This window comes from Biomphalaria glabrata, chromosome 8, assembly GCF_947242115.1.
Source record: "Biomphalaria glabrata chromosome 8, xgBioGlab47.1, whole genome shotgun sequence".
Taxonomy (NCBI): domain Eukaryota; kingdom Metazoa; phylum Mollusca; class Gastropoda; family Planorbidae; genus Biomphalaria; species Biomphalaria glabrata.
This window is the reverse complement of record NC_074718.1, coordinates 16,875,938-16,903,545: the sequence shown is the minus strand read 5'-3', so window position 1 is coordinate 16,903,545 and position 27,608 is coordinate 16,875,938. Positions and strand designations below refer to the sequence as shown.

At 35.0% G+C, this 27,608-nt stretch overlaps 2 protein-coding genes across 4 annotated transcripts in view; both read left to right on the top strand.

Moving 5' to 3' along the window:
* The window catches only part of LOC106076018 (uncharacterized), a 225,276-nt gene that overhangs the window by 68,913 nt on the left and 128,755 nt on the right, over window positions 1-27,608 (top strand). The gene's annotated exons all lie outside the window — the stretch shown is intronic.
* On the top strand, window positions 708-27,608 carry LOC106074382 (uncharacterized). Of its 2 annotated transcripts, none has more exons than XM_056039079.1 (5): window positions 708-886; window positions 9,571-9,643; window positions 20,854-20,905; window positions 21,294-21,350; window positions 25,106-27,608. In XM_056039079.1, exons 2-5 carry the CDS (start codon window positions 9,593-9,595, stop codon window positions 25,996-25,998), a joined length of 1,053 nt encoding a protein of 350 aa, XP_055895054.1. In that variant the 5' UTR covers window positions 708-886; window positions 9,571-9,592; the 3' UTR covers window positions 25,999-27,608. The 2 variants fall into 2 exon arrangements, with proteins under 2 accessions (XP_055895054.1, XP_055895053.1); XM_056039078.1 differs by having other exon boundaries at window positions 9,568-9,643.

Genomic DNA, 27,608 nt, shown 5'->3' with positions numbered 1-27,608 from the left:
CCCCTGTAGTTGTTGCAGTCGCTTCAGTCACCTTTGTTCTTATACAGGGTGATGAACTTTGCATCCCACAGATCCTGTGACACAGCACCTTCTTGCTAACTTTTTTAGAGCAGTTCATGTAGAGGTTGGCTTAGTGTAGTTTTGCACTGTTATAGAAGATCTGGGAGGATACCGTTAAATCCTGGTGCTTTGCCGGCAGTCTTGCTTTCTATGGCTTTGTTGAGTTCTAATAGGGTGGGTAATTTTTCTAGTTCATCCATTGTGAGTAATTGGTTGAGTGCGTTAAGAGCTGAGGCAGAGGCTGAGCGTAGATTTCGAAGTAATATGTGCATTTGTTCGCTCTTGTCTGTGATAGATTCCTCAGTGGTTGGTAATAATAAAAAATGAGCTGTCCAGGTTTAAATTAGACATTGCTTCCCTCCAGAAAACTAGTTTAGCTGACTCTGGTACAATCAAAGAAAAAGACTACACCTTCTTCTGGTAAGGCAAAGCGAAAGGGAAGAAAAAGAACATGACATTGGTTTTGAAGTTAAAAACACATTGCTGAACAAAGTGCAATGGTTAAGAAAGACTATGCCTTAAAACATCTATTGGACACTCAATTTTGATAATGGCCTACGCTCATACTTTGAGTTTTACACCAGAGGCCAAGGACATGTTCTACGATAACCTTTCATCTGCTCTCAGTGATATCCCAATACGGAACAGGTTGTCATTCTCGCCGACCTCAATGCACGCGTTGGATCTGACACCTCTGCATTGTACATCTGTATTTGACTAAAGATAACATATCACTGATCGAATTTTAAAAATTGAATTCCCGTTATTTAATTTATACTACTCATGGTGGCTATGATGAGTATGAAAAGTACATTACCACATAGAGGTAACATAATGTTTCTGTTTTCTATTGTAAGAAAAATAGTGTAACTTTTAACTTTCACGTATTCCAAAATATTATTTTATATAAAACAAGTAAAAAATACATTGTAAACACCTATTGTTAATTAATCCGATATTCAATATTTTGATAAAGCAAACTCGATTTATTAGAAAGGAGTAGTATGTAAACAGTTAAGTCTAAATACGATTGACCTAAAGTGTAACCTACAATAAATATTGTATATATTTCCTGTCTTTTAGAAACATTATAAAAAATGATGTTGAATTTTTTTCAAGTATAATAAATTAAATCAAATTTAGTTTGTAATTTATATACTACTGCGATTCTTAAACAAAATGAAATGACCATCTTTTTTTTCTAAGTTAGCATTTTCATTTATTGAAAACTATAATTCTTTTATGTTTAGAACTAAATATATCACTTTTATGAAATGTCATCTGCTTCAAAAAGGAGAAAATATCTGCATTTTGTTTAATTTCATTTTTTCGTAGATAAATTTTTGAAAAAAAGTATCGTTTATAAAACACAAATTACAATGTTCTTTCTGTTTTTATTTTTGCTACATGTTATCGTGTATGTAATTAGCTGATAAACATTACACTGGCCAACGCTCGGCTATCAGTAAATAGTGACGAGTGATGATGCTTTATAAAATAGAACTGTGTTTTGTAAACTACTTAAAATTATTTTTTGTGAAATAGAACAACGGTTATGTGGTCATTAAAAAAGAACGCGGGATTTAGCTTTTTAGAATGCTATATACAAATAGCAAACGTATCAATAGACTTCAAAATCCAAAAATAAAAATGTCTCGATTGAAATTCCATTCCGGTGAATCATGTTTGATGTCGGTCCAGCGCAGTAAGTTAAGTATTGGTCTAGAACAGACTGGATAAGCTTGTCCAGTTAGGTAGCTATTTCACTCCCAAAGGACGCTCCCATCGTTGATATTACCCAACTATAAAGCTCTAATCAACGCTGACAGAGTTGGTTTTTTTTTCGGTTTTTTTCTCCTCTATATGTTTTTAATTGCTTAAATATTATTTTGAAAAACAGCAGAAATTTCCTTCTTTCCATGTATTTTTACAAGAAATATATTTTTTTAAAGATCGGGGTCTTAAAAAGGCTCTATTTTATTTAGAGTTATGTTCTGGATGATGTTGATAAGTGATAATGAGCTCAGGACATTTATTTTATTTGTTTTTAAATGTTTTTACATGAAGTTATGTGGAAATATGAATAAATATTGTACATATTTCTTTCTCCTTTAGATCATAATATATTTCCTAGATCTTATTAATAAAAAATATTTCCTTTAAAACGTGGAAAATAGTTCCGAAATAAATATTTTATCAGTGTATGTATTTGTACTAAATCAGGGTTTCTAAACACATGAGACGTGGCACATTTTGTGTTAAATGACGATTTACCAGGGATCGGCGAAGAAATTGATCTGTTTTTATTTTAACCTATGTAACTTTACATTTTTATTTTCTTGTGTGCACCTTTTTCTATTTTTAGTATTTTTGTACTGTAATTTTAAATCAAGGAGTTATTGTAATAACTGAAGGGAGGCAGCTCAACGAGATACAGATGTTTCTTTACATGAGGACATGACGAACACATAGAAAATCTGCCTTGAACACAGCATCTTTATATCGGTTTTAGAAATCGTTCTCTTCTCCCTAATGTCAACATCTTTTCTAGTCTAGTCACTAATACTGCGCACATCTGCACTATCTTGGATGGCGGCGTGCATGGCAGGGTTATAACATTTTCCCCTTCTTAGCACTTTTCGTTCCAAAAAGAAACTGTGCAGTAGAGGTTTGACAGTTCAGGTGGATCTATCTGTGGGAGCCACAGACGACAGGGAGCGTGTTTCCCACAAAGTCACCCGCACTGTTTTCCTTCGGTGCCGTATTCTCTTTCTTTTTCAGCCGTTGGTAGGAAACACTGTTTCAGCAGACCCTCTCAAAAGACGCCTCTCAATGAAGCTTCAGCTTCACATGCATCCAAGTTGCAAACGAAATCCAATTCACTGCTGTCATCCTTAGCAAACAATCTCTCGTATAGGAGATAGGTCTCTTTGAGATCAAGATGAGGATGTCTTCGTTTTGCCAGCTTAGATTTAGACTGGATTGATTTACATTCGTCTATGCCAATATCGATGATGATGGCAGAAGTACACATGCTTTGTTGGTGTTTTCTTTTACATCAAAATTATCTGTTTGATGCGCCGCACGTACATTTAGTGCTAAACTTCTGGATGCAGTTTTCTAGCTTCATATAGCCACAGTCCTGACCAAGCAACTTCTCTTTCATAAACGAGTCTACAGGTAATTGCTTCTTCACCAACAAGTCTATTCCGTCTTTCGCTTGCGACACGATTTTATCTACCTTGTTTCCCATCCTGTTAATTTATTCACACATTGCATCTATACCTTCCTGTATCTTGCCAATGAGCTCAAAAATCTCCGTTCAATATTTAATTAGGTAGGTTTCCGGATCTTCTTCATTGATTAGTGCTTGTCAGAGACGAGCTGTAAGAAACTCTTTGGTACCACCAATCTTAAGACGTCAGTAACAGAGTTCCTGCTTAAGCTATTTAACTAAGATTTGGTCTAGTTGTTTCAAAAATGCCATTGTGATCGAATCCTACCTCCTCTCGTTGAGTTGCCTATAATTGTCACAGGTCAAAAGTTTGCTGACAGTGGCACTCGATTTTATCACAGCATTAATTATTTTATCTCAAGTATTTTTTACTCTTAGGCCCGATTTCACCCCCAAACCACACCTTTTCCTCTTCTCGCTATACTGAGTCCTTCACCTTAGCTATAACAAGGCCACGACTTTTAGTATATATCCTCTTGATCCAAGCACGACTGTTGATCATTGGCGCCGTGTGTCTGATGTTCACGGTCGACACTACCTGTGCCTGAATATACTTCATTATTTCCTCCTCCCCTACCCACGTCTCTCTTTGATCAAGGAGATAATCCGTATCGCCTCTTGACATTTCTAGGTGCGACTCCATTCTCGAGTCAGATTCAACAACGTGGGAGATAATCTTTAGTCTCTCGACCCTCCCTTTTCCGCCCATCTCTTCCGGACCTTTATATGCTAAAGCAATTCGGAATAGAGACACTTGACAGTTGAGTCTGGACTATATCTTTTATTCTTACTTCTAAAGGAATACCTAGTGAATAGCCGAACTTAATCACAGTTCCATCTTAATTAGTTTGTGTATTTTTCTTGCTAGATAATATACATTGGACGACGTTCCTATAGACCAAGTGTCTGTGCGAGACGTCATAGCTTCGCCAAATCTTCGTCTTACTTGACTTATACTGCTAATGATGCTGCCCACGGCAGATCAGCTCTGCCCGCAGCACACTTGTGTCCACGGTAGCCGACAATCCGCCCTACTGTGCCCATAACAGACCACAGAACTTTAGATTGAGACTCCACAAGTACTGAATCACCGGCGACCCTCTACCCGCTAGAGTGCAACACTCAGCTGCAAGACCTCCACCCAGGGGCACAGCCAGCTGCTGTATCAATAGGACAACCAGATAACTTCAGAGAACAATAGAGACATTCTCTCTCATAAAGTGCCAATTATGAGGGTACAATATCACTAAGAGATAAATGCAAATCACCCCCCAATTTTATTCTGCCTTTTAAATTTTATGTAAATAAATATCCATCAATTATTTAAAGTTTTGTATCTTTCTCCATTGTTTCTTTTGTTGCATCTCAGCTCCCGATATATCTCTGATGGCTCAGTGTGTGCAAACTTAAAATATTCATCCCCCTAGACACCAAACATGTCACTCATTTACGTCATACACGAGGGCCGACACAATAGACCCACTTCCAGACACTAATGTAATAACTGAAGGAAGGAAGCCCAATGAGATATAGATGTTGATTTGCACGAGGACATCAAATATACACTAGACATCTTCATATTGATTTTAGACTTGGTCGGAAATCGTTCTCTTCTCCCTAATGTCAACATTCTTCCTGTCTAGTCACAAATAATGCGCTATCTTGAATGGTGGTGTGCATGGCAGGGTTATTACAATATCTATCTATCTATCTATTTATCTATCTATCTATCTATCTATCTATCTATCTATCTATCTATCTATCTATCTATCTATCTATCTATCTATCTATCTATCTATCTATCTATCTATCTATCTATATCTATATCTATCTATCTATCTATCTATCTATCTATCTATCTATCTATCTATCTATCTATCTATCTATCTATCTATCAATCTATCTATGTATATGAATATGCACCAAACATCTTTTATTAAGAAGACAAGGCGTGTTAATATTAAAAGAAATGAAATTTTACATTATAAATGCGCGTTATATACATAGACGCAAATGCTGGTACATTTTTTTTTCATTTTGTCTTGACCTTTGCGTGCGTTAGTTAACATGTTAAGATGCTATATATTCCTTGACTATGTCACGCTTACCAGACGTCTGTCTAGCTGTGCGTGTATATCTCCAGAAATAGAGATGAACAACTCCCACCCCCTTTTTATTTGTTTAGTCCATCACATTGAGTTCATTGATAGACAGGTGACCACAATCTCAGCATATTAACACTTTCTAAAGTTCACACCTTAAGAGGGATCTGAGTCTGATTACTTGGTAGTAAATGTTTATTAGGCGGCTGGACTTCAAGTTTTACCTCTACACTGGTAACCAAGTATATCTCGAGAGGTAGAGATGAACAATATTTACCCCTTTTATTTGTTTAATCCATCTCATTAAGTTCATTGACCACAAGTCAAATACAAAGTCCTACGAGGGAACTGAGATTGTTTACTTGGTAGTAAATCTTAATTAGGGGGCTGGACTTATAGCCACACCTTTACACAGGTAACCAACAATGAGTTTGCTTAGTTGGAGAAAATTATCAATCACTTGGCTGGACTAAATGCACACAACTACACGAATACCGTACCTAGTTTTTTTTCTTGGATATAAATTACAATTAGTTATATGGACTAAAGATCACACACCTAAACGAGTGACCTTGTACTACACAGAACACAAATCGCGAGATTGTATAGGCCAGTAAGACAGTAACTCATTATTTTATAGAAAAAAGTACTAGACTAAGATTTGTGTATACAATCGACCAGGCCTATTTTTAAAAGGAGAGCTAAACACCACCTACTCTTTTTTTTTTATTTATTAAGTTCTTGCACTCAATTTATTGATAGAGTTTTACCATTATTTTTAGCTAGAATGAATAAACACAACATACTAAATCAGCATACTACAATTGTAAATAAATATTACAGTTACTTTTTTACTAACGTGTTAACTTGAATATTGCACCTGCGTTAAGTGTCTTGATTTGATAACGATAATTTTAATAATTTGTGAATGGCAAGTAACTCCTCGTTATTACTGGGTTTAATTTTTACTTACGTTGCGTACTTAGCCTATGTGTATCAGGCAAGGACGAATGTATACACATAAGTGTTTACACACATACAACCTAATCAAAATAAATTTATAAATTTTCTTTGTAATAGCAATCATTATTTGTTAAGCTATAATTATTGACTATACATTAAATATTTTGTTTTTTTCCAAAAATAGAACTCCAACTTCTACGTTTACTTGTATTTAATTTTAGATTTCAAATTTTCATATGAGTCACTAAACGTAATCGAAAATCTTTTTTGATTAATCAATGAATATAAGTAACAACATATTTTTTAAATTTAATAAATTAATGTAAAACAGCAATATTTCTTTTAATTTGGTGATTTAAACAGTAGAATGTTTTCAAAACCTTAACCTTTCAATAATGTTCTACTGTTTGACACTAAAGTGGGCTTTTTGTCAAGAGGTAAAGTAAAAAAAAGGCTATTTTTTAATATTAATGAGATAAAATGTTAATAAAAAGGCAATTGCCTACCGAGATGACATATTTGCAACTTTCAATAAGTTAATTTTATCCATTCCTAAATCAAATGCAACATATCTCGATTTACAACAACAAAACCCAATCCTTTCAATGGTTTCCGGTTATTTCATTGCCGGTCACTTCATTTCTGGTCACTTCATCTCTGGTCATTTCATCCCCTGTTCATTTCATCCCCTGGTCATTTTATTCCACTCTTCTTTTCATCACCTTACTTTGTTATCTAACAATTAGTAATCGTAAAATCATGAAATAAGCAATTTTTAAGATATTTATTTTATTTACATTACAAAAAGTTTAACAAATTATTTTAAAATAAAATTAAATGCCATTAAAAGCTAAAAAAAATTATTTAAAAAAGTGTTTTTGTGTTCATCTAGATCAATAAGTTGGGTAGCCAATTTATTGTAAGTACAGAAGACGATCCATCGATTCATATTGCTGTACAATGTTTGTAATTCTCTTTGCCTATAACACAATTTACAACATTATAGTTGATAATGAATTAAAGCAAGACTTATATAGGTAACATAATATCCTGTGGTCGGGTGAATTCAGCCTTTATTTTAAAAAAATAATACCTTATTTCAAGGCTAAAAATGACGCACCCATTTTAAGTAAATAGCGATTAAAAAATAAATAAAGTGAACGATGGTCGTCTGGAGGTATCAGTGGCATGATCATAAGTATTGTAATTTCCTTCTAATCTCTTAAAAGAATTCCACTACTTCCATAACATCTTGGCCTTTGATGATGTTATCAGCGACATGGTCATAATTATTATAATCTTTCTCATCAAAAGATTTCCACTACTTCAACAACACCTTGGCGCTTTACTAAGTACACACCCAGATTTAAAATATATTATACGATTTCTCAATAAGAATGTCAAATGGAAGGGGAAACACTATAAATGCATTAATAACATGTCAAAAAATATAAAAAAGCATTCAAAATAATCATATTTATATATTAGATGAAATAAGGTCTTAAAATCAAAGCCTTAACAGCACACTTAAACAATAAAAAAGAAAAAGATTTTTAATTGGGGAATCGTCATGTTTTTTGTAAAATGCTTTACGTGTTTTGGATGTTCCTTCAGAGTTGAAGATAATTTACTGTTCATTGATTTTTAGCGGCCCCCGAAAGGGGAAAAGACGCTATTAGTTTTGTGCGAAATGTCTGTCCGTCTGTCCATCTGTCCGTCTGTCCCGTTTAGATCTCGTAAACTAGAAAAGATAGTGAAAATCCGACATCACAATATTTTAGATCATTTAAAGTTCTGATGCAACGGCTACTTTTTTTTTTCCTGAAAGCGAAAAATCTAATTTTTAAAATCAGTTATGCAAGCAGTTTTTTAAAGAGAAAAAGCTAATTACTATGCATTATAATTTACACCTAATTTAAAAAGAATAGTAATCTTATAAACTTCATTTACTTGAACATTTTTTAATTATGAATAGACATTGAGAATTTGAATAAAGAATTAAGCCTTTTCCAAACAATTACATTACATAATGACCAGGAGAGGCTCGGTAAAGCGCTTAGCTTCCGAACCGAGGGTTCCGGGTTCGAATCCTGGTGAAGACTGGGATTTTCAACTTCGGAATCCTTGGGCGCCTCTGAGTCTACCCTTCTCTAATGGGTACCTGACATTAGTTGGGTAAAAGTAAAGGCGGTTTGTCGTTGTGCTGACTACATGACACCCTCGTTAACCGTAGGCCACAAAAACAGATGAACTTTACATCATCTTCCCTATAGACCACAAGGTCTGAAAGGGGAACTAATTAGGCCAGGTTCACGTCTAACTTTGCATTCACTTGCACCTATCCTTTGATCTGCATGACCATAGGGGCACTACACAAGATCTGTCAACCTTCTTTCTCCATTCTTATCTCTCATTTGTCTTTGATATAATTTCATTTGGATGTTCTTTCTGAAAATATTGAAGCCTGCCTGGGTGGACCACTTCGGGATGAAATTTACATCATCTTCCCTATAGACCACAAGGTCTGAAAGGGGAACTTATTAGGCCAGGTTCACATCTAACTTTGCATTCACTTGCACCTATTCTTTGATCTGCATGACCATTGGGGCACTACACAAGATCTGTCAACCTTCTTTCTCCATTCTTATCTCTCATTTGTCTTTGATATAATTTCATTTGGATGTTCTTTCTGAAAATATTGAAGCCTGCCTGGGTGGACCATTTCGGGGGCCGATTTTAAGTTTGTGTTTCCACACACACCGTCTTTGTAACCTTGTTTTGTTTTGTGTTGCGTAATATTTACTTAGAGCCGAGATGGTGCAAGTGGTTAGAATGTTTATTTCCATCGAAAAAATGATTATGAACGAAATGTTTCTTTTAAAATAATAATGCAATGAAAGTCGATTTAAGAAGTGAGGCATTATGTTGCTTTACTAAGTAACTTAAAGATTTCACAATATCGAGTGTAGATAAAATTAAGAATTTCCCCATTAAAGTCATTACAAATAACTAGGATAAATTTCTTCTAAAATGTTTTTAGACTTTATGTAGAAACTGTAATAGTTAACGACTTAACATAAACGTTGAAGAACTTTTGAAATTGAAATAGACAAGGGAAAGTATACGTTCTTATATCGTTATTCTCATTTCATATTTTGAAATATTTTTTTCTCTTTCCAGTTTATATCATTTTATATATTTCTTTAGTAGATTGTCTTCTGTTCTTGGTAAAATGGGATCAAAACTGTCAACACAACATAACATGGAAAGAAATAAAAAGGAGGTAAGTTTAAAATTAGTTAAAAATCAAATTGAAAATATTTAAAAAGAAAAAATCACGTACTCGTTTTTATTGAGCACTATTTCATACGTTTTGCCTAGCAATATCCCTTGGCTCGCCTTTCTAGGGGAAAAGGCTTTTAATAGCCCATTACCATGACACTTACTCTGTAGAGGGAATATTTGTAGGCATACACGTGACAGATAAACAAGCAACACTATTGTTTAAATGTCAATATAAATAAATATTTAATGACGTAATTATCATGCAATACAAAATTGAAGCAAATAAATGCTTTGTACAAGATATGATATGGCAACTTCTCAATAGCCTTGAGGCATTTTTGTCTCTTAAATGATTGGAACTTAGGTTTAAGTTTATTGTGATCCAGTTTGCCGGTTCAGGCAGTACATATACCGGATGGTTTTGCTATGCTCTCAGTCCAGATTCTTCAGCGTAAACTAGCTAGATATAATGAATGTCCTGGGAAGACTTATGCTGTCGCAAGGTGCTTGGTCAAGCTGGAGCAGGCAGTCTATGAATAGAAGCTAGGCTGAAAATATAATGGTTCAAAACCTGTAAGTTTCGTCCTCAAATATAAGTCTGTTGACCTCGTGGGGCATGCCGTCAGACCAGATGGTTATGCATAGGTTGTCTACAGAACAAGGAAAATACATATGAGTGTCCCAATCAAGGTGCATAAAATAAGAGGGTTGAAGCAGTCAACAGTGATGCCGAGGAAGCCTGAGATGGTCCCGTTGAATGAAAGAGAGTTTATCCTTGAAAATGGACAAGAGGAGATAATATATACACGAGAGTCCATGTGACAGGGAAGAGAACATTATAAGTAATATACAGTACGTGAGGAACAGAAATGAAATAGTATAATGGTACAGAGCAGATGTTGAAACGAAAGTACACGTGTTACCTTTATCTATCCCTTCGTCTGTTGGACCGTTGGAGCACCAAGCAAGACTTGTCGACCGTCTTTCTCCATTCCTCTCTGTCTTTTGCCCTGTTTAGATATTCTTTCAATGGCAGGCCCGTGCATTCTTTTATGCTGTCCTACCATCGCTTTCTTTGTCTGCCTTTTCTTCTTTTTCCTGGTACTGTTCCCTGAAAAAAGGTCTTTGCGAGCCCCGAAGATCTTGTAATATTGCCAAGGATTTTAAGCTTGCGTTTTTTTACTATAGTTAGCAGGTCATCGTGGGGTTATATCGCTGCAGTAACCCTGTCTCTAATCTCTCGGTTGTGGTGCGGTCATTGAAAGTGATATCTAGGACCCTTCTATTGCATCTCAATTCCATTGCTACGATCCTCCTCTTTAGCTCTGCGTGCAAGAATCACAAGCATATACAAATTTCGCCATTACCAGGGAGCGCAACAGTTTGATTTTGGTGCCGAGGGCTAAGCCTTTGTCATTCCATATTATTTTAAGTTTTGAAAGGGCTACTGTGAACTGTGCTATTCTCGCCAATAGTTCGGGTTTCGTTCCCTCATCTGAGACAATAGCTCCGAGGTATTTGAAACTGCAAACACTAGTCAGCTTTTCACCTTTAATACTGATAAATTATACACATATTTTATTTCATCTATAGCTACTTATGCATATATTAATAATTAAATAGTAATAATATATATATATATATATATATATATATATATATATATATATATATATATAACATATAGTGCATTTGGCTTTAATGCATCAATGTTGTTGATTAACATAAACGAATAAGAACAAAACTCCAGGTATAAGCTATAGACAACCAAATCAGCTGTTTAATCTTACGTCATCTTGGTTGACAAAAAACACTTACAAGGAATGTTACTCCCAAATACCGAGTGGTGCAACCTATATAAAAAACATATCAACATACTTCCTTTTCTAAAGCCAACAAAACATAGATCAGAAATATTTGCAATTAAAATAACAAAATTAATAACACATCTTATTTGATAAATATTGTAACAACTAAAAAGAAAAATAAATTTCAATTAAGAGTGTGACACATATAGAATAAATATTTCAACATGCATATTAATATTGTCATAAAAATTCTTAGTACATATCATAATCCCTATGCTACAAAGGTCTATTTTTTGTTTCTCAAGTGCTAGTTCTTGCTGGCTTAGTACTATCACAATTATTGTCTGGTACATGAGAAAATACTTCACACATGCTGCATGTTGAGAATAGTTATCAGAAAAATCTGGCCTTTCATTATTATCATCATCATCATCTAAACCATTCTCATCGTATACATCAGTGTCTTTCAAAAAAGTTTTCCTTGGCCTTATATGAAATCTTTTGCATGTTTATAATCCTCCATTATCTCCCTTGATGTTTTAAGATCTTGGAAATAGTTGTTCCGTGATTATTTAAAGATATTATTCTGTTTGACATGGGTTTTGGTAATAAATAGTTTGCCCTAGATGGAGTTTTGGTAGATCCCGAGCTTGCTTATCATATTGTCTTTTTACTTATCTTTTCTAATTCTCTTTCTTCTCAGCTACGACATGTTCACTTAAACACTTTGAAGTGCTGGGAATCAATGTCCGAGGACTTCTTTTGAGGCACATTTCAGCTGGGCTAAATCCAGTATATTGCCGAGGTGTATTTCTGAGTTCCAGTAAAGCTTCATATGGATCATCACCATTACGTTTAGTTTTCAGTATTAAATTCTTCTTATCTTTACAGCAGCTTCGGCCTTCACATTTGCTCTCGGATAACCAGGATCTGATCTGATGTGATTGATGTTTCATCGCTTGGTAATCTCAAAAACTCATTTGAAGCAAACTGTGGACCACCAACATTTTTCGGACACCAAAACAAGCAAATTGTCCTTTCAATTCGCTAATCACAACCTGTGATGTTGTTGTTGACAGATAATCATTCTCAATAAAATTAGAGTAATAATCAACAGTTATTAGATACTGTCAGCTCCAACTTTTTTCCATGGAACATTCCCTTCATCATGTTGTATAAGTGTTTCTCTCTGGTTCATAGGTTTTCTTTCTTGACAAGCAGTGCATGTCTCTGCCATCTGCTTTATTTCATCAGCCCAGAACATCATCTGTCGGGCCCTCCTCATCATTCCTTCATATGCCATGTGCGCTATGTGCAGGTTTTTCTTCATTTCTTGACGCATACTAAAAAGTATGACTACTCTTTCTCTTTTCAAAATTACTTTATTACTAAGTCCTAAAGTATAAGCAAAATCAAAATATGGTTTTATCGTGTTGTCTAAATCTTGTTTTCTTTGAGGCCATCCATTCATAATTTGCTTTGATAATTTTACTTAATTAATGTGTCATCTAAGTCTGTTTCTTGTTTTATTCTTTCTAATTTCTGATCCGGTATGTCCATAACTTGTGTCTGGCATATGTTAAAAACTTCATCTTGCTTCTTCTCTTTATTGCACAGTCGTGATAATATGTCTGCAATGTGTAAACGGGTTCCTTCTACCCACTGAAATGAGAAATCATAACGATTGCTCCTTAACATCAAGTTTTGTAATCTTTTTGGAGCATGGTTTATAGGCTTCCTTAATATTTTTTCCAAGTGGCTTATGATCATTTATTATTATGACATGTGTTCCAAATGTATATTGATTAACTCTTTGTAACCCAAAAACTACGGTACGTAGTTCTTTTTCAACTTAAGCCCAACGTTTTTCAGTTGATGTCATTGCTCTAGAGGCAAATTCTATTGGTTGTCCTTCTTGCATTAGTACAGCTCCAAGTCCATGATATCTATTTACCACTTGGATTTCAAGTTTCTTGTCAGGGTTATAGAATATAATGACTGGAGTTTAGGAAATCATTGTTTTTATCTTGTTGTATGCTCCTTCACATTTTTCAGTCCATCTAAAATTGCAGTCTTTCTTTGTTATTTCTCTTAATGGTTGAGACACTTCGGCTAGATTGTTCAGGAATGTTGACAAATACTGCACCATTCCACATAATTATCTTGCTTCATGGCTATTTTCTGGTTTCTTCATTTCCAAAATAGCTTTGATCTTCTTTATGTCAGGCTTTATACCTAGCGCACTAATGCAGTGTCCCATAAAACTTATCTGGTCTTGTTTCTCTACTGTTTTTGTTTTATTTAATTTAATGCATTTCTTCTTGTATTTCTCTCTTAATCTCTTCAGTTTGTCAGAGTGATCTTTTTTCTACTTCTTCTTTGGACCGACCACATCCCACAATCACGATATCATCAGCCACATTAATGCATCCTTCTAATCCTAACAATGCTTCTATTAATTTCTTCTGGAATATTTCTCAACTAACACTTAGTCCAAAAGGAAGTCTTGACCATCTGTACCGCCCACATGGTGTGATCATGGTTGTTAGTAGACTAGACTTTTCATCTAGACGTACATGCAAGTAAGTCTCCTTTACGTCTAATTTAGAAAATATTTTAGCATTTAGGAACTGTGGCATTACAGCTTCCAAAGTTGGTAACTTAAAATGTTCTCTTTTTAAAGCAGTGTTTAGATGTCTTCGGTCTATGCAGATCCTTAAATCCCCATTTGGCTTTATTTATATTTTTTTACTAACGTCTCTATTTCTGCTTCCACTTTCTTTTGAAATGCTATTGGTATGTTACGACAAGGTGATACCACTGGGGCTATGTTCTCATTGACTGTTAATGATGTTTCATCTACATCTCCCAGATCGCAATCCATTGTGTTTACTTGTGATATGAATCTATCTTTATTTAATGTGATCAGACTTAAACTTTGGCATGTTTTACGACCTAATAAGCATTGCTATTGGTTCTCTACAACTGTGAATGTTGCCAAATAATTCTTTTTGTTTTTAGGATTTGTTATTATTAAGCTAGCAGTACCCTCTGTTTTTAAATTGGAATTATTCCACATTGTTAACTTTTGAACAGTCTTCTTAATTTGTGTCTTTTTAACATATTTCTTACATATAAAGTTAACATCAGCTCATGTGTCCAGTTGAAATCTTATTTGTTGACCATTTATCATGAATAGTGCTGTCATTCTGTCCCTATTGATGTTCAACACATTTATTGAGTTAAAGTGTTCCTCTTGGTCAAATTCATCCATGGCATTAGGCAAATTATTTTATTCTTATTTTTGCACTTAACTGCAAAATGATTTTTACCTTTGCATTTATTGCAAATTTTGCCCCAAGCCGGACATGATGTTCTGTTCACTGCATGTCTGCCTCCACAAAACCAGCAATATATTAGATTGTCTCTGTTGTCATTTTTCTTTTATTCTACCTTATCTACCTTAACAACTGTTTCTTTATCTCTGCTAATCCTTTTGCAGTTCGCTAGTAAGTTTCACATATCTCTATACACTTTTTAGTGTCAGATCATCGTGATTCAATAATCTCTCCTGCAGTCTATTCTCCACAGAGAATGCGATTTTGTCTCTAATCATTCTATCCTTTTCATTGAAATTACATTTTTTTCATCCTGAGCTCTAAGCTGTGTAATGAACACATCACATGATTACACCTTTCTATGTTCCAAAATCTAAAATTTTCCAGAACTTCATTTTTTCTGTGGTTGCAATATTCATGTAATTTCTTTAGTAACATTTCCGGGTCATTTAAGTCTTCATTCTCATCATACTGTAATTGCTCACAAAACTCTTGGGCCTGAGGTCCAGCACAGTGTAGTATTATTGCTTTTGTCTGGTATTAGGTTTTTCTTCAGCTCCTATTGCTAACAGAAACAGTTCCACTTGTCTTCTCAATTGGCGAAAATTTTCACTGATATTACCATCTTTCACGTTTAATTCTGTTGTTTGTTTAAGTTAAACTTCTGCCATCTTTAATAAAAAATAAAACTTTTCTATAGTATATCTCTTATCTAGACTAGACTTAACTAGATCTAGAATACCGTAAGTGGTAACCTCTAGCCTCTCTAGGCTCTAGGTCTACACTAGTTTTTTATTTAATTTTACTAGATGTATACCACTGCTATAAACCTAACTACAACTCTTGTTACCGCTGCCACCATGTTGATTAACATGAACGAATAATAAGAAAACTCTAGGTAAAAGCTATAGACATGAAATCAGCTATTTAATCTAACGCTATCTTAGTTGACAATAACAGTTACAAGGGATTTTACTCCCAAACACCGAGTGGTGCAATCTATATAAAACACACATCAACAAATGTAACTAAGCCAAACAAATCACTTTACATTAGATAAAATTTTTGACTTAACATATGCATAAATAAATTGTCTAACTCATCACGCTGGGAAGAAGAATTAAAAAAACACAAAATATCCAAGTTACAGGGGAAGATCTTGTTTAATGCAGCGAAGAGATTTCGAATCTTTACGACCTATTTTTTTTTATAAAAGGTCATCTTCCTCACTGGAAGTATAACGCCACAGCGACGCAATAAAACTGACCTCCGAGGTGGGAGTGGTTGATAAGAACTAAAAAGAGTAAAGAGTAAATAGGACCCCATGGTGTGACCACACTGTAGATGTGAATGTTAGTCTTTAACTAAGGCAAGAAATAAATAGTGAATTCGTGGATGTGTTTCAGTAAAGATCGATTGTTTTTGTTCAGTGGACGTTCCGTCACAAACGCCCCCTCCAAAGAGATTTATCGTAGAGAATCTAAAGTACTGACTAAACAAATGGACCTGAAGGCGGAGAGTAGAGACGTTTTAAGCAATGAACATGAATTGTGAGATATTTTTCCTTCAGTAAATGTTGTGCTGGTAGAAATAAATTCTATTGGAGTTAAGGTGTAAATAAGATACTTAGATAAAATGCATCCTAAGAATTTAGTCATTGGTGTGGGTCTCAGAATAGTTGACTGTTTGGGTGCACTGACTGAGACATGGTCGAAAGTAGCATGGGTTGAATGAGAATTTAAGTGGGGTAACTTGTTAGTGATTTCTAGGTTACGTGACTTCCATGTAGAAACAGAAGACGGTTTCGATAGAATGAGTCACGAAGGAGACGAATGTCTTTCTCCACCCATGGTGTCTAATTTGTCGCAGATGAGAGTAGGCGCGATGTCTCGGGCAGTGCGAAAACAGGTTTGTGAGGATTTTTGTCCCAAGGATGAAGTCACATAAAGATTATAACATTGATGTCATAAAACTGGAATATTATATAGTCATCAGTAATGTCCTCTGGGCTTACTAGCGATCTCCTTACAATGGCATCAAACGCATCATTAAGCGATTTAAAGACACTCTTAACTTAGACTAGCTGGAATGGTAGGCTTAGAAATAAATATTGATCTTGAGGTCAAGTAGAAAATACTAGAATAGAATCATTCTAGTCTCTAGAAGTTTAGTAGGTTCTCTGATTGCACTAATGCCATATTTCTTAGACTAAAAGCTCATAAATTAGTACCCCCTTGCAATGCTATCACCAATTCTTAGAACCTGATCAAAGGCGAATGTTAAAAACAGTGTTGTTATTGTAATGATAGGGCTAAATTTATAGTTTCAGTTGACCATGACTTGCACGAGATGATGAGATTGTGGCCAACAGATTCACGTGAATGTGTGTGTAAAGGTAGAAAAGATGTGTGAATTTTGGTTGTGTGCTGGACTTAAAGAAGAAGTGGTGAATAGGCTCTGAGAGTTGAAAACTACAGTAAAGTTAGTTGAGAGTTGTAAGTGTAGGATAGTTTTTTCATCATAACAATAATTTATTTGTGTTAAAGAAATCGGATGTCGTGAAGTCTTAAGTGTATGTTTTAGAGTTGTGTCTCTTCAGAGTGTATGTTAATGCTACACTGGTAAAAGTTAAGATGCTTTTTATGGAATATTTAATGCTCCAATGGTAAACGTTGTTGTTTTTAATGGAATACTAAATTAAATTATACTACTTGTTCTTATACTAAAAGTATGCCCACTAAAATTCATAACCATTGTGAGACTATTTCATGAAGGTATGAAGGCCGTATTTAGGGAAGTAGAGAAACATCAGAGCTTTTTGAAGAATCAAGTGTGTTAAACAATATTGTGTCCTAGTACCAACACTGTTTAGTATGCAATCTAAAAAGATATAAAATGCATAAATTTAATATTTGATGGTGTGCTATTTAACTCCAAGCGGCTAAAAAAAATCAAAAACAAAATCAGCTGTAATCAGTGACCTACTATTTGTTGACGACTGTGCTCTAATTGTCTGCTCGAAAATGCGGAGAAGTGTCAGTGACTTTTCAAAAGAATATTATTTTAATTATTTTATTTGCATGCTTCTTGAAATTCATATTTAGATCCGAACATCAATATAAATGGAGAGAAAATAAATGCAGTGGACAGATTCGCTTAACTTGGCAACAGATTCTCCAGAAACGGAAAACATTTGGAATCGTCGAAGTATCACCACAAGCACAAAGCTTGGGGTCTATTGATCTGTCTTCCTCCCTACATTGCTGAATGCCTCAGAAATGTAGACATTATGTAGAAATTAAGCGAATAACTGAGCCACTTTTAAAAATTCTGAATATTCAATGACAAGAAAAATACCTGATTCTGAAGTCCTTTGAAGAGCGGGTCTGAAAAGCATCCATTCAATCCTGATGCAGTCTCAACTGCGATAGGCTGCCCACATCTGCTGAGTTGAGGACTCCCACATCCTAAACGACTCCTTTATTAAAATTAAAGCGAAGGCTAGGTGGACACATAAGACGCTTCAGGGACATCCTTAAAGCTTCTCTAAAAGCCTTAAGCATTTACCCCCCTGTGACAGGTGGGGGAATGTGACGTGTGTTTGGCGCGTTTTATGTCTAGGGGATGATTATTTTTAAAGCTATCACACACCAACCTATCAGCATATGAATCGGGAGCAGACACGCAACGAGACAAAGCAATGAAAGATAGATACAAAAGTTAAAAATGAAGAATATTTATTTACATAAATATACATATAAGAATAAAAAGGGGGAGGGTTTGCACCTATCTCTAAATAATAGTAGATTTAATCATCACTCTTGCATTTAATAATAGAGCATGTCACTTTGTCCTCTGACTTAGCTGGTGTTCCTGTTGATGTCGCAGCTGGCTGTGTCCTGGCTTGAGGTTCTGCAGCTGGAGGTGGCGCTCAAGCGGATAGAGGGACGCCGGTGATATAGTTCTTGTGGAGTCTCAATCCCCAAAATCTAATATCTGTAGTGGGCACAGTAGGGCGGGTGGCCGGCTACCGTGGGCACAAGTGTACTGCGGGCAGAGCGGATATGCCTGGGCAGCGTAGTTGACAGGATATGTCTAGTGAGTTGCAGAGGGTTGGCGTAGCTATGACGTCTCACACAGATCTGAATCTATAGGGACGTCGCACCTAACAGCTTGACAGGTGGGCTGTCGAATAGGCGGGCAATGCCGATAGCGCCAAGTGGTAGAGTTGAGTAGATCTCAGTAGGCAAGTGCAGTGCTGAATAGCACTAAGCACAAATGCAGGTAAATAGATCGTTGATCCAATGAATAAATAGGCAGGTCAGTGAGCTAGTGCAGTGCTGAATAGCACTAAGCACAAAGATAGTAGGTGATTCTTGATATCAACTAAATAGGCAGACACCTGAGGGAGGCTGTGGATAAATAAAGACAAGTTAGAACATGTCTCTCATGCATCTTATAGATGCCCTCGACTGAGGTGCATTCGTCAGATTGGTAAAATTGCTTTAGAGCACAAAGGGGAGATGATGACAAATGGGATTGTGAAAATAGATGGCTGATAGTAGCAATATAAAAATGTACATAAATGGAAAAGTAATAATATAAAAATGTACATAGAAGGGAAAATAATAATCTCAAATAAACAACACAGGTGGATAGAGAAAGAGAGGGGGGGATTGAATTGGGCGGTGATCAGCGACCCTGACGGTATGATTACATATGACCGTGGGTCGAGAACAATGGAGCTCGCTTGAATGGTGTGTCCGTTCAAGCGGCGCAACTCTCATTAGAGTAAAATGAGTAAAGGGGAGATAATTCAATACAGGGGAGATACATGGTTGCATCAATGATCAATTGAGCAACGTAGCATTAATAGATTAATGCAATACATAAAATATACATTAGCCATGTTCGTGTTTTCTACTTACGACAGTGAGAAATACACAATGCACTAATTAAATAAAAATGAAATGATAAACTACACATGATAATGTCCAGTGGAAATAGCACAAAAGTAATTAAGATTGAACTTGTGATTAAGTTCGGCTTACCACCAGGTATTCCTCTAGGAGAAAGAATGTATGAAGTAGTCCAGACTCGATAGCTCAGCTCGAATGAGAAGTGAAAAAGAGTCTGGCCTGATTTAATTTACCTTATATACAAAGGCCTGGAAAATGTGGGCGGACACAGGAAATGTCCTAGGCTAAGAATTATCTTACACGTGGGTGAATTAGACTTAAGATGGGAGCGTCGAGAGGCACTTTGACCCGAGTTATCTCCTAGATCAAAGAGAGGCATAGGAGAAAAGGGGGGGGGAGGAGTGACTTGCATTCCACACAAGGTGGTGTCCACTGCGGCCGTCAGACATCCTGCCGATAAGATCAAAGTCTGTGCGTATCTTTGCCCCGGTCAAGGGAAGATAAATCAAAAGACGTGGCCTATCTATCTCCAATGTGGTCAACTAAGTCTAGCCTGGAGCGGAAAAGGTGTGGCGGGTGAATAATTTAGGGGTTGGATGGGGAAATAATTAAAATAAAATAAATAAATAATGAAAAATAATAATTAATGCTGTGATAAATTTGAGTGACTCTGACAGCGAGTTTTTGACTTGTCACACCCCCACATGGGAGACGTAAAAACAGGATATAGTATAATGGCGTCGCGCTGTGAAAACTGGCGCACAATTGTAGAAAACAATTGAAAAGCTCTGGCAAAAGAAAAGCGACCGCCAGAGAAGAAAAGCAAGACCAATGACACTAGCTCCAGCTAGAATAACATGCCCAGTGTTCAGCCGAATATTCTGGACTCAGCAGCCACATGAGGAGGCACTAAACCCAGCTAAAGCCCTCAGCGACCTGGACGAACTATAAGTAATAAAAATCATAGATATGTGTTTGAAAATTATACAACTTCTTTGATATAATATATTTTTAAATTTCAAAAACATTAAATTATTTTTTTTTTCACTGAAGCAAAAATTAATACTTTTACTAAGCTTTACTTACTGAAAAATAAAAGGCAAGGATGTATAACAACTGATAACAGAGAAATGTTTATTTCAGGACAAAGCTGATTTACATCTTACTGAAAACCAATGTGTAATCTATAATAAAGGTACTTGTTTTATGGATTTTCGACAGAAATAGCTCATACAGGCTTACTATAAATACTTATATATAGATGAACTTTTAATAAAATTACTAATACAAATTTTGGAAAAAAGAATATTTTTTATTATTTTCATTTAATTTTCACACCTATAAACATAACATTTAAATCAGACGTTTCAGATATTTCACAAACAATAATAGTTTAAATTAAAATGTAGTTATAAGCTCAGAATGAAATTTTTTTTTGGACAAGTGATATATATTTATTCATTTATTTAAAATATCTAACATCTCTAAGTAAAATACTATTTAGGTATCCATAAGAGTGAATGGAAAATTAATTAGTTGTGTAAATTTATATGATTATATTTTTTAATGTTTATATTGTTTAGAAGGACACACTGCCCCACATACTGTTTCTAGACTTAGTGAAGATGCTCAATATTCAGGTAAATATTTTGTTAACAAGGCTACTAAAAGGGGAAATATTATTAGAGATATGCTTACATGGGCATAGCCAGGGGGGGGGGGTTGGGGTTCAACCCCCCCCCCCGAAATGAAATCCCCCCAACAGGGGGGGGGGTGATCGGAATTTAGTGACTGATTTTTTGCTTTGATTTTGTTTATTTTAGGTGAGATTTTAATACTAAACTATCACTTGCCCTAGCACAGCAAAGGAGGCTTTGAGTTTAAAAACTCCCTACAGGGGGGTTCGAGTTTAAAAACCCCTACCATGGGGGTTTGAGTTTAACCCCCCTACCAGGGGTTTTCGCAGTTAAATTCCCCTCTTCTATAACACAAAGCAAACACAAAATGCAAACGACAATATCCCAAATTTTACGAGCACAGGTAAGGAAGATTTTGATTTTTAAACCCCCTCCAAAATTTACGATAAATCACCTCTTCAGTATAAAAAAAAAAATTACACACTCAAAATTCTATGAACGTAGCCAAATGGGTTTTGAGTTAACCCCCACCCCTTCTTCAATAGGGTTTTGAAGCTAAAAAAAACACTTTTAATATAAAAAAAAAGAAAATTACACACTAAAATTATTTGAGCGTAGCCAAGACAATAGAGGGTTTTGAGTTTAAGTCCCTCTCCTACAGATGACTTTTTTGAAAGTTTAAAACCCCTCCAGATGGTTTTGAGTTTAAAATCCCCCTACAGAGCATTTTGAGGTGGAAAATCTCTATCTACAATATTATTCTAAAGCAAACTACAGTTACTAAATTCTATGACCGTAGCTAAATGGGGTTTTGAATTTTAAAAATATATTTTTTTAGTATAAAACCACCAACACATGATTTTGACGACAAAACTTCACTTTTCGATATAAAATCTAAAGAAAACTACAGTCACTAAATTCCAAGAGCGTATTCAATAGAGGTTACATATTTCTACCAGTGGCGGGGCTCATTTAATAAAGTGCAGTGAGTAGTCATCTGCCGAAATTGAAAAACACTAAATGTGGCTCAACAAAGATGCCTAAGACAGATTTTAGGAGTCAGTTATAGAGATCGGGTCTAAATAAAGGAAATCATATGCCGAAATGGGAGTCGACCCATTAGTAAGGTTGTGACAGATCGTCGCATGAGGTTTGCGGGACATGTTCTCCGACAAAATGAATTACGCATAATAAGAGTTGCGATGACATTCTAGTACAACGTGGAGCCACACATTCATGGAGGTCCTCAGAGCAGGTGGGAAGAGGCCTTAGACATTATTAGTGACAGATTTTTGTGGAAACGGCGCGGGAGGGTCCAAGACAGTAAGAATAGCACATTAGGTTTTTGAAATAAAACTTTTTAATAGCAGAAAAATGCACTGTAGATACCTCAGAATATGCATTTTGTTGGCTTTTAATATCAGAAATAGTGCTTGGCGGCGGGTCTTCGCCCCGTGCTGGGGGAGCTCCTAGCGTATTACGTATTCAATAGAGGTTACATATTTCTCCCAGACCCCTTTGCTGGTAATAGCGTGGAGTCTACAATTTTTCCACTAACTCCAGGAAGAACCTATTATAGGGCACAATAAGCTTCTTCCTAAAGAATGATGGGTCAGAATGTAATAAAGATTATATATATACACACACACATACGTACATATAAATATATTTTTTTCGCGGGGGGGGGGGAGATAAAAATCCCCCCCAATTCTCCTTCCCCCGAAAAAAATCCTGGCTACGCCCATGTATGCTTATATGATAAAAAGAAAATTAAAACGCTAATTTAAAAAAAAAATACTTTAAAAAGAAAAGCTTTTACGAAGTGTAAATGTATCAATAGTTCAGATCAGTCATGTAGTTATATATGTAATAGATCTAGAAAAATAACAGTAAATCTTTGAGATTACAAATATGTTTTAGCATTTGTTTTTGTATAGCGATATTACATGTTTTTAGCTTTCTCAGTCTGATGCTATAATTTATATAGGATCATATTGTACACTTCTTGTTTTGATGGATTAAAGTAATAGCATTTTAAACATTATTTGACTTTATTTTTTCACATAAAAGCAAACAGGACTAGGTTACGTGACTTCCATGTAGAAACAGAAGACGGTTTCGATAGATATGGATATCTATTGATCTTGATGCGCAAGTATCTAAAAGAAATCTGCAGGATCGATCTTCTACTTTCTCTTGTACTCTATGACTAACTAACAGTTGTTTTTTTCATGCGAATTGCATAGTGCACTATTACCCACTATATAGTAGGCCTACTAATCCTGAACATAATTGATCTATCTACCTATATATAGAATGTATTGAGATTCAAGATCTACACTAGATCTAGATGTTAGGGTTAGGGTGTAGTCTAGTTCTGGATCTAAATCTAAACTAGATCTAGACTAACTAGACACTAGATTTAGAACTAAATTTATAACCATGACTAGATATGTACCTGCAAATACAATCAAAAGAAAACCCTCAACATTAATGCGTTTTGCAAGCTGAAAAATACGAACAATGTGTCCTGGCTTCAATACTTACTGACCCTGAAGTCGTCACCGAAATTCGTCAGCTATCATCGACAAAGAACTCAGCACACTTAATATTGATGTTGCCTGTCTGCAAGAAACCAGACTGGCAGACAGTGGATGTCTGACAGAAAGCAACTATACATTCTACTGGCAAGGAAAACCAGAACAAAGCCCTAGAATACATGGCGTCGGCTTCGCAATAAGAAACAGTCTCGTCCCCTGCATTGCGATGTTTCCCATTGGCAATGAAAAAGTAGCACACATTAAATTTGCATTACCGCAAGGCAAAGTTAATATAATCTGCACCGAAAGAGGACAAAGACAGGTTATTTTAAGCTCTAGAGGACGTAATTTAAAGTATTTCAAAGTCCGAGCACCTTAATATAAATGGAGACTTTTATGCCCGTGTTGGTGATAAAATGATCCATGGCCAAAATGCTTGGAACCTCATGGTTTTTGCAAAATCAACGACAATGGCCAAAGGCTACTCGAGTTCTGTAGCTCTCATGAACTGTGTGTAACGAATACATTCTTCTCTGGCAAGTAACGCCACAAAGTCTATTGGCAGCACCCCCGCTTAAAAATAATGCACCAGCTTGACCTCTGCATCACCCGAAAGATGGATCTGAAAAGTGTCATCCACACCAGCTCATACCATAGTGCGACTGCAACTCAGACCATTTACTAGTGCTAAGCAAGATCAAACTACTTCTCAGGAAGGTTTATACTTCCACTCATCCTGGAACTAGGCGAATTAACGTCAACCATGTTAGTGACCCAGAGAAGTCTGCACTCTTTAGCGAGCTTCTGAACAGTTCAATCCCCTCGTTAAGTGATGAAGAAGACATCTCCACACATGTAGTTTTTGATGACATTTTTAGACCAGTCAAACAACATTAAGATTGTTTTATGATAGATATAATAGTTTAGATGTCATTGTTGATAAGGTCAGTGTTCGTTTTGTAAGTATTAAGCTTATCTGGTATGCGTTGAGATGTGTAACATGTGAAAAAAATGTAGGAAAAATCTGGCCACTCACTTGATACTACTGAAGGTCTACTAATTGGTTACCATTGAGTTTATTTTTTACTGTATTAATTGTTAAAATCAACACATAAGTAAGACTTATTATTATTATAATAGATATCTATTGATTGAATCAATACAGTAAAATGCATTCTAAATATTTAATCTACTCAAATGAATTTACCTTTGCTACAGGACATCTTAAAATTCAGAAGTCAGGTGATCTGCACAAGAGTCTTGCTCGCTGTTTGAAGAATCCAGGTTATAGTCACTTTATACCAGTTGATACATTCACATTAAAACATTTACCTGAAGAAAATAACTATGAATATGATTTGTATGAATATATCAAAGTTACAGCTGACCTGACAGTTAGAGTAGATGCTAAAGCGACCAGTCAACACAGACCAGAGTTTTGGCCAGAGACAACTAAACCATATCCATTTTATAACATGAGTGACAGAGGAACCATGAGGACAGGAAGTCAGAGAAGAAACTTGAGGACAGGAAGTGGAAAAGTGTGTGGGGTAATTAAATATCATGGTAGAGTCACACATGATGAAGATTATAGACGAATTCAACATTTAAAGTGTTGGTGTAAAAAATGTGAAGATTCAGACTCACCTAGCAATGTGTGGTGGGAGTTTGATGTGGACACAGCCACACATGTAGTTTTTGATGACATTGAGGCCAGTCAAACAACATTAAGATTGTTTTATGATAGATATAATAGTTTAGAGGTCATTGTTGATAAGGTCAGTGTTCGTTTTGTCAGTATTGAGCTAAACTGGTGTGCGTTGAGATGTGTGACATGTGAAAAAAATGTAGGAAAAAAACTGATGAAAATGTATAAACATTTTCAAAATGTGAATTTGAAATTATGGTATAAATACGGAAACTCTAGACAAATGTTTAAATTTATAGTATCACATCCTTATGGATGTTTTAAACAGGTATGTGTTGGTCAATGGAAGAACAAAGACAAGGTGAATGGTAGATCTAGCTTTATTTATACAACTTGTACATGTCCCTTAATTGATGGAGCAGATGTTATGTTTTTAGGGTTATTAAAGCCCTATCTTGCGTAATCGGGTAAAAAAAAAGCCGAATGTGTACAAATGATTATATAAAATGTTTTTTTTTTATTTCCTACAATTTTATGTATTTATTGCTATTTAAATACTTTTAATTATATTTTTTAAGCGGTCACTAAAGGTACATTTTAGCTCATTAATTATGAAAAAAATAAATTGAAAACAGCATAAGTTTTTTTTACCAATTTTTTTTAATTTTTTTACTCATCTGTTCACAATAAAAATACAAAATAATACAATTTTTCATTCCTGTTATGTATTTTTACTTAATTATCATTGGTCAATGTTTTTATAAAGAGAACTATAAAGCTTCCAGCCAATCAAAATACGAGTTACAAAATGGCATTGTTTATTTCCAAAACATTGTTACTAATATTTCCGGTAATCCTTAGTGATAGCATCAATAATTTTTCTTTTCAGTATTTATAATCTTATCTTATTATTGTTCGACATTGTAGACCCTAGATGTCTAGATTTAATTTGAAAAAGTCAAAAGAATACATAAATCAAGATTTTAATGCATTAAATCTAAATCCTTCAGATCTAGATCTACTGAGTTTATCTAGACATATATAGATCTAGAATACCCTATCTAGAAATGTACATCGACCTAGACTGTAGAACGTAGTTTGTCTGAGTCTCGTGGGCGTTTGAATCTCTTCTCATGGTCACAGTATAGTCAATAAATACATTAGGCACAGTATTAGATCTCTAGATTTATTACGATTTTGACTTTGATAAATGTTTTCTGATTCTACTTCAACTACTAGATCTAGCTTCAACTCTTTCTTTCCGTTAATATTTTTCCATATTTCGAAGGAATTCTTCATTTGCTCATTACTATTTCACTACCCCTGTTATAATTGGGCTTCAATAGCTTTGTTGTTTGTAATCAGAAAATGTTGTATTTAGTATAGAATTAAAGGGAAATGCATGCTCTTTTTATATAATTCAAAGTCAAGTTTAAAAAATTAAACATTAATTTAATTTAATGAGGTCAAAATCAACGATGGTATCGTCAATTAGAAGAGAAAGAGTTAACTAGTCTAGATCCAGAAGATTTATGAAGGAATAGAATAATTGATGGTCATGGAAATGTATGTAGAACTAGATTTAAAAGATCAACTTTTAATATTGAACAACTTGGCTTCTTATGGCTGTACAATAAATACTCGAGTCCTATTAGTTCTCTAGATCTATTGTTTCAATAACATTGCCATTTTCTAAATCAACTTGTCTACATCTAGTCACTCTATGATCAGTGTCTAATAACATATAGATTTATTAGCATAGAATTAATAAAGGACCTAATAGCATTGTTTTTTGTTATGAACCAGACAATATATATTTAAAATAACTGAAGAATTAGCTCCTAATTTATTGTTGTATGTAATTGTTGTTAACATGGTATAAGCTTTGGGAAATTAACATTTGTGCTTTCAATTTGCATTATGTGACATTCATGAAAATAAAGGGTGTTGCTGCTTTTGATATGCCTCCACCACTGGGCACCAGTTTCTATGGTTTGAGCAGCTGTCTTTAAAGTGAGATTGTTAAACTTCCAAATTTTGTTTTCAATAAATTAAATTTTGTTTTGTTGAGAA

What these genes read in the sequence shown, in the direction of transcription:
- LOC106074382 (XM_056039079.1), top strand. Translation starts at nt 9,593, where the DNA reads ATGGGATCAAAACTGTCAACACAACATAACATGGAAAGAAATAAAAAG. An exon ending in TGGAAAGAAATAAAAAGGAG is followed by an intron (nt 9,644 to 20,853) that starts GTAAGTTTAAAA and finishes TGTTTATTTCAG; the next exon opens with GACAAAGCTGATTTACATCT. An exon ending in ATGTGTAATCTATAATAAAG is followed by an intron (nt 20,906 to 21,293) that starts GTACTTGTTTTA and finishes TATATTGTTTAG; the next exon opens with AAGGACACACTGCCCCACAT.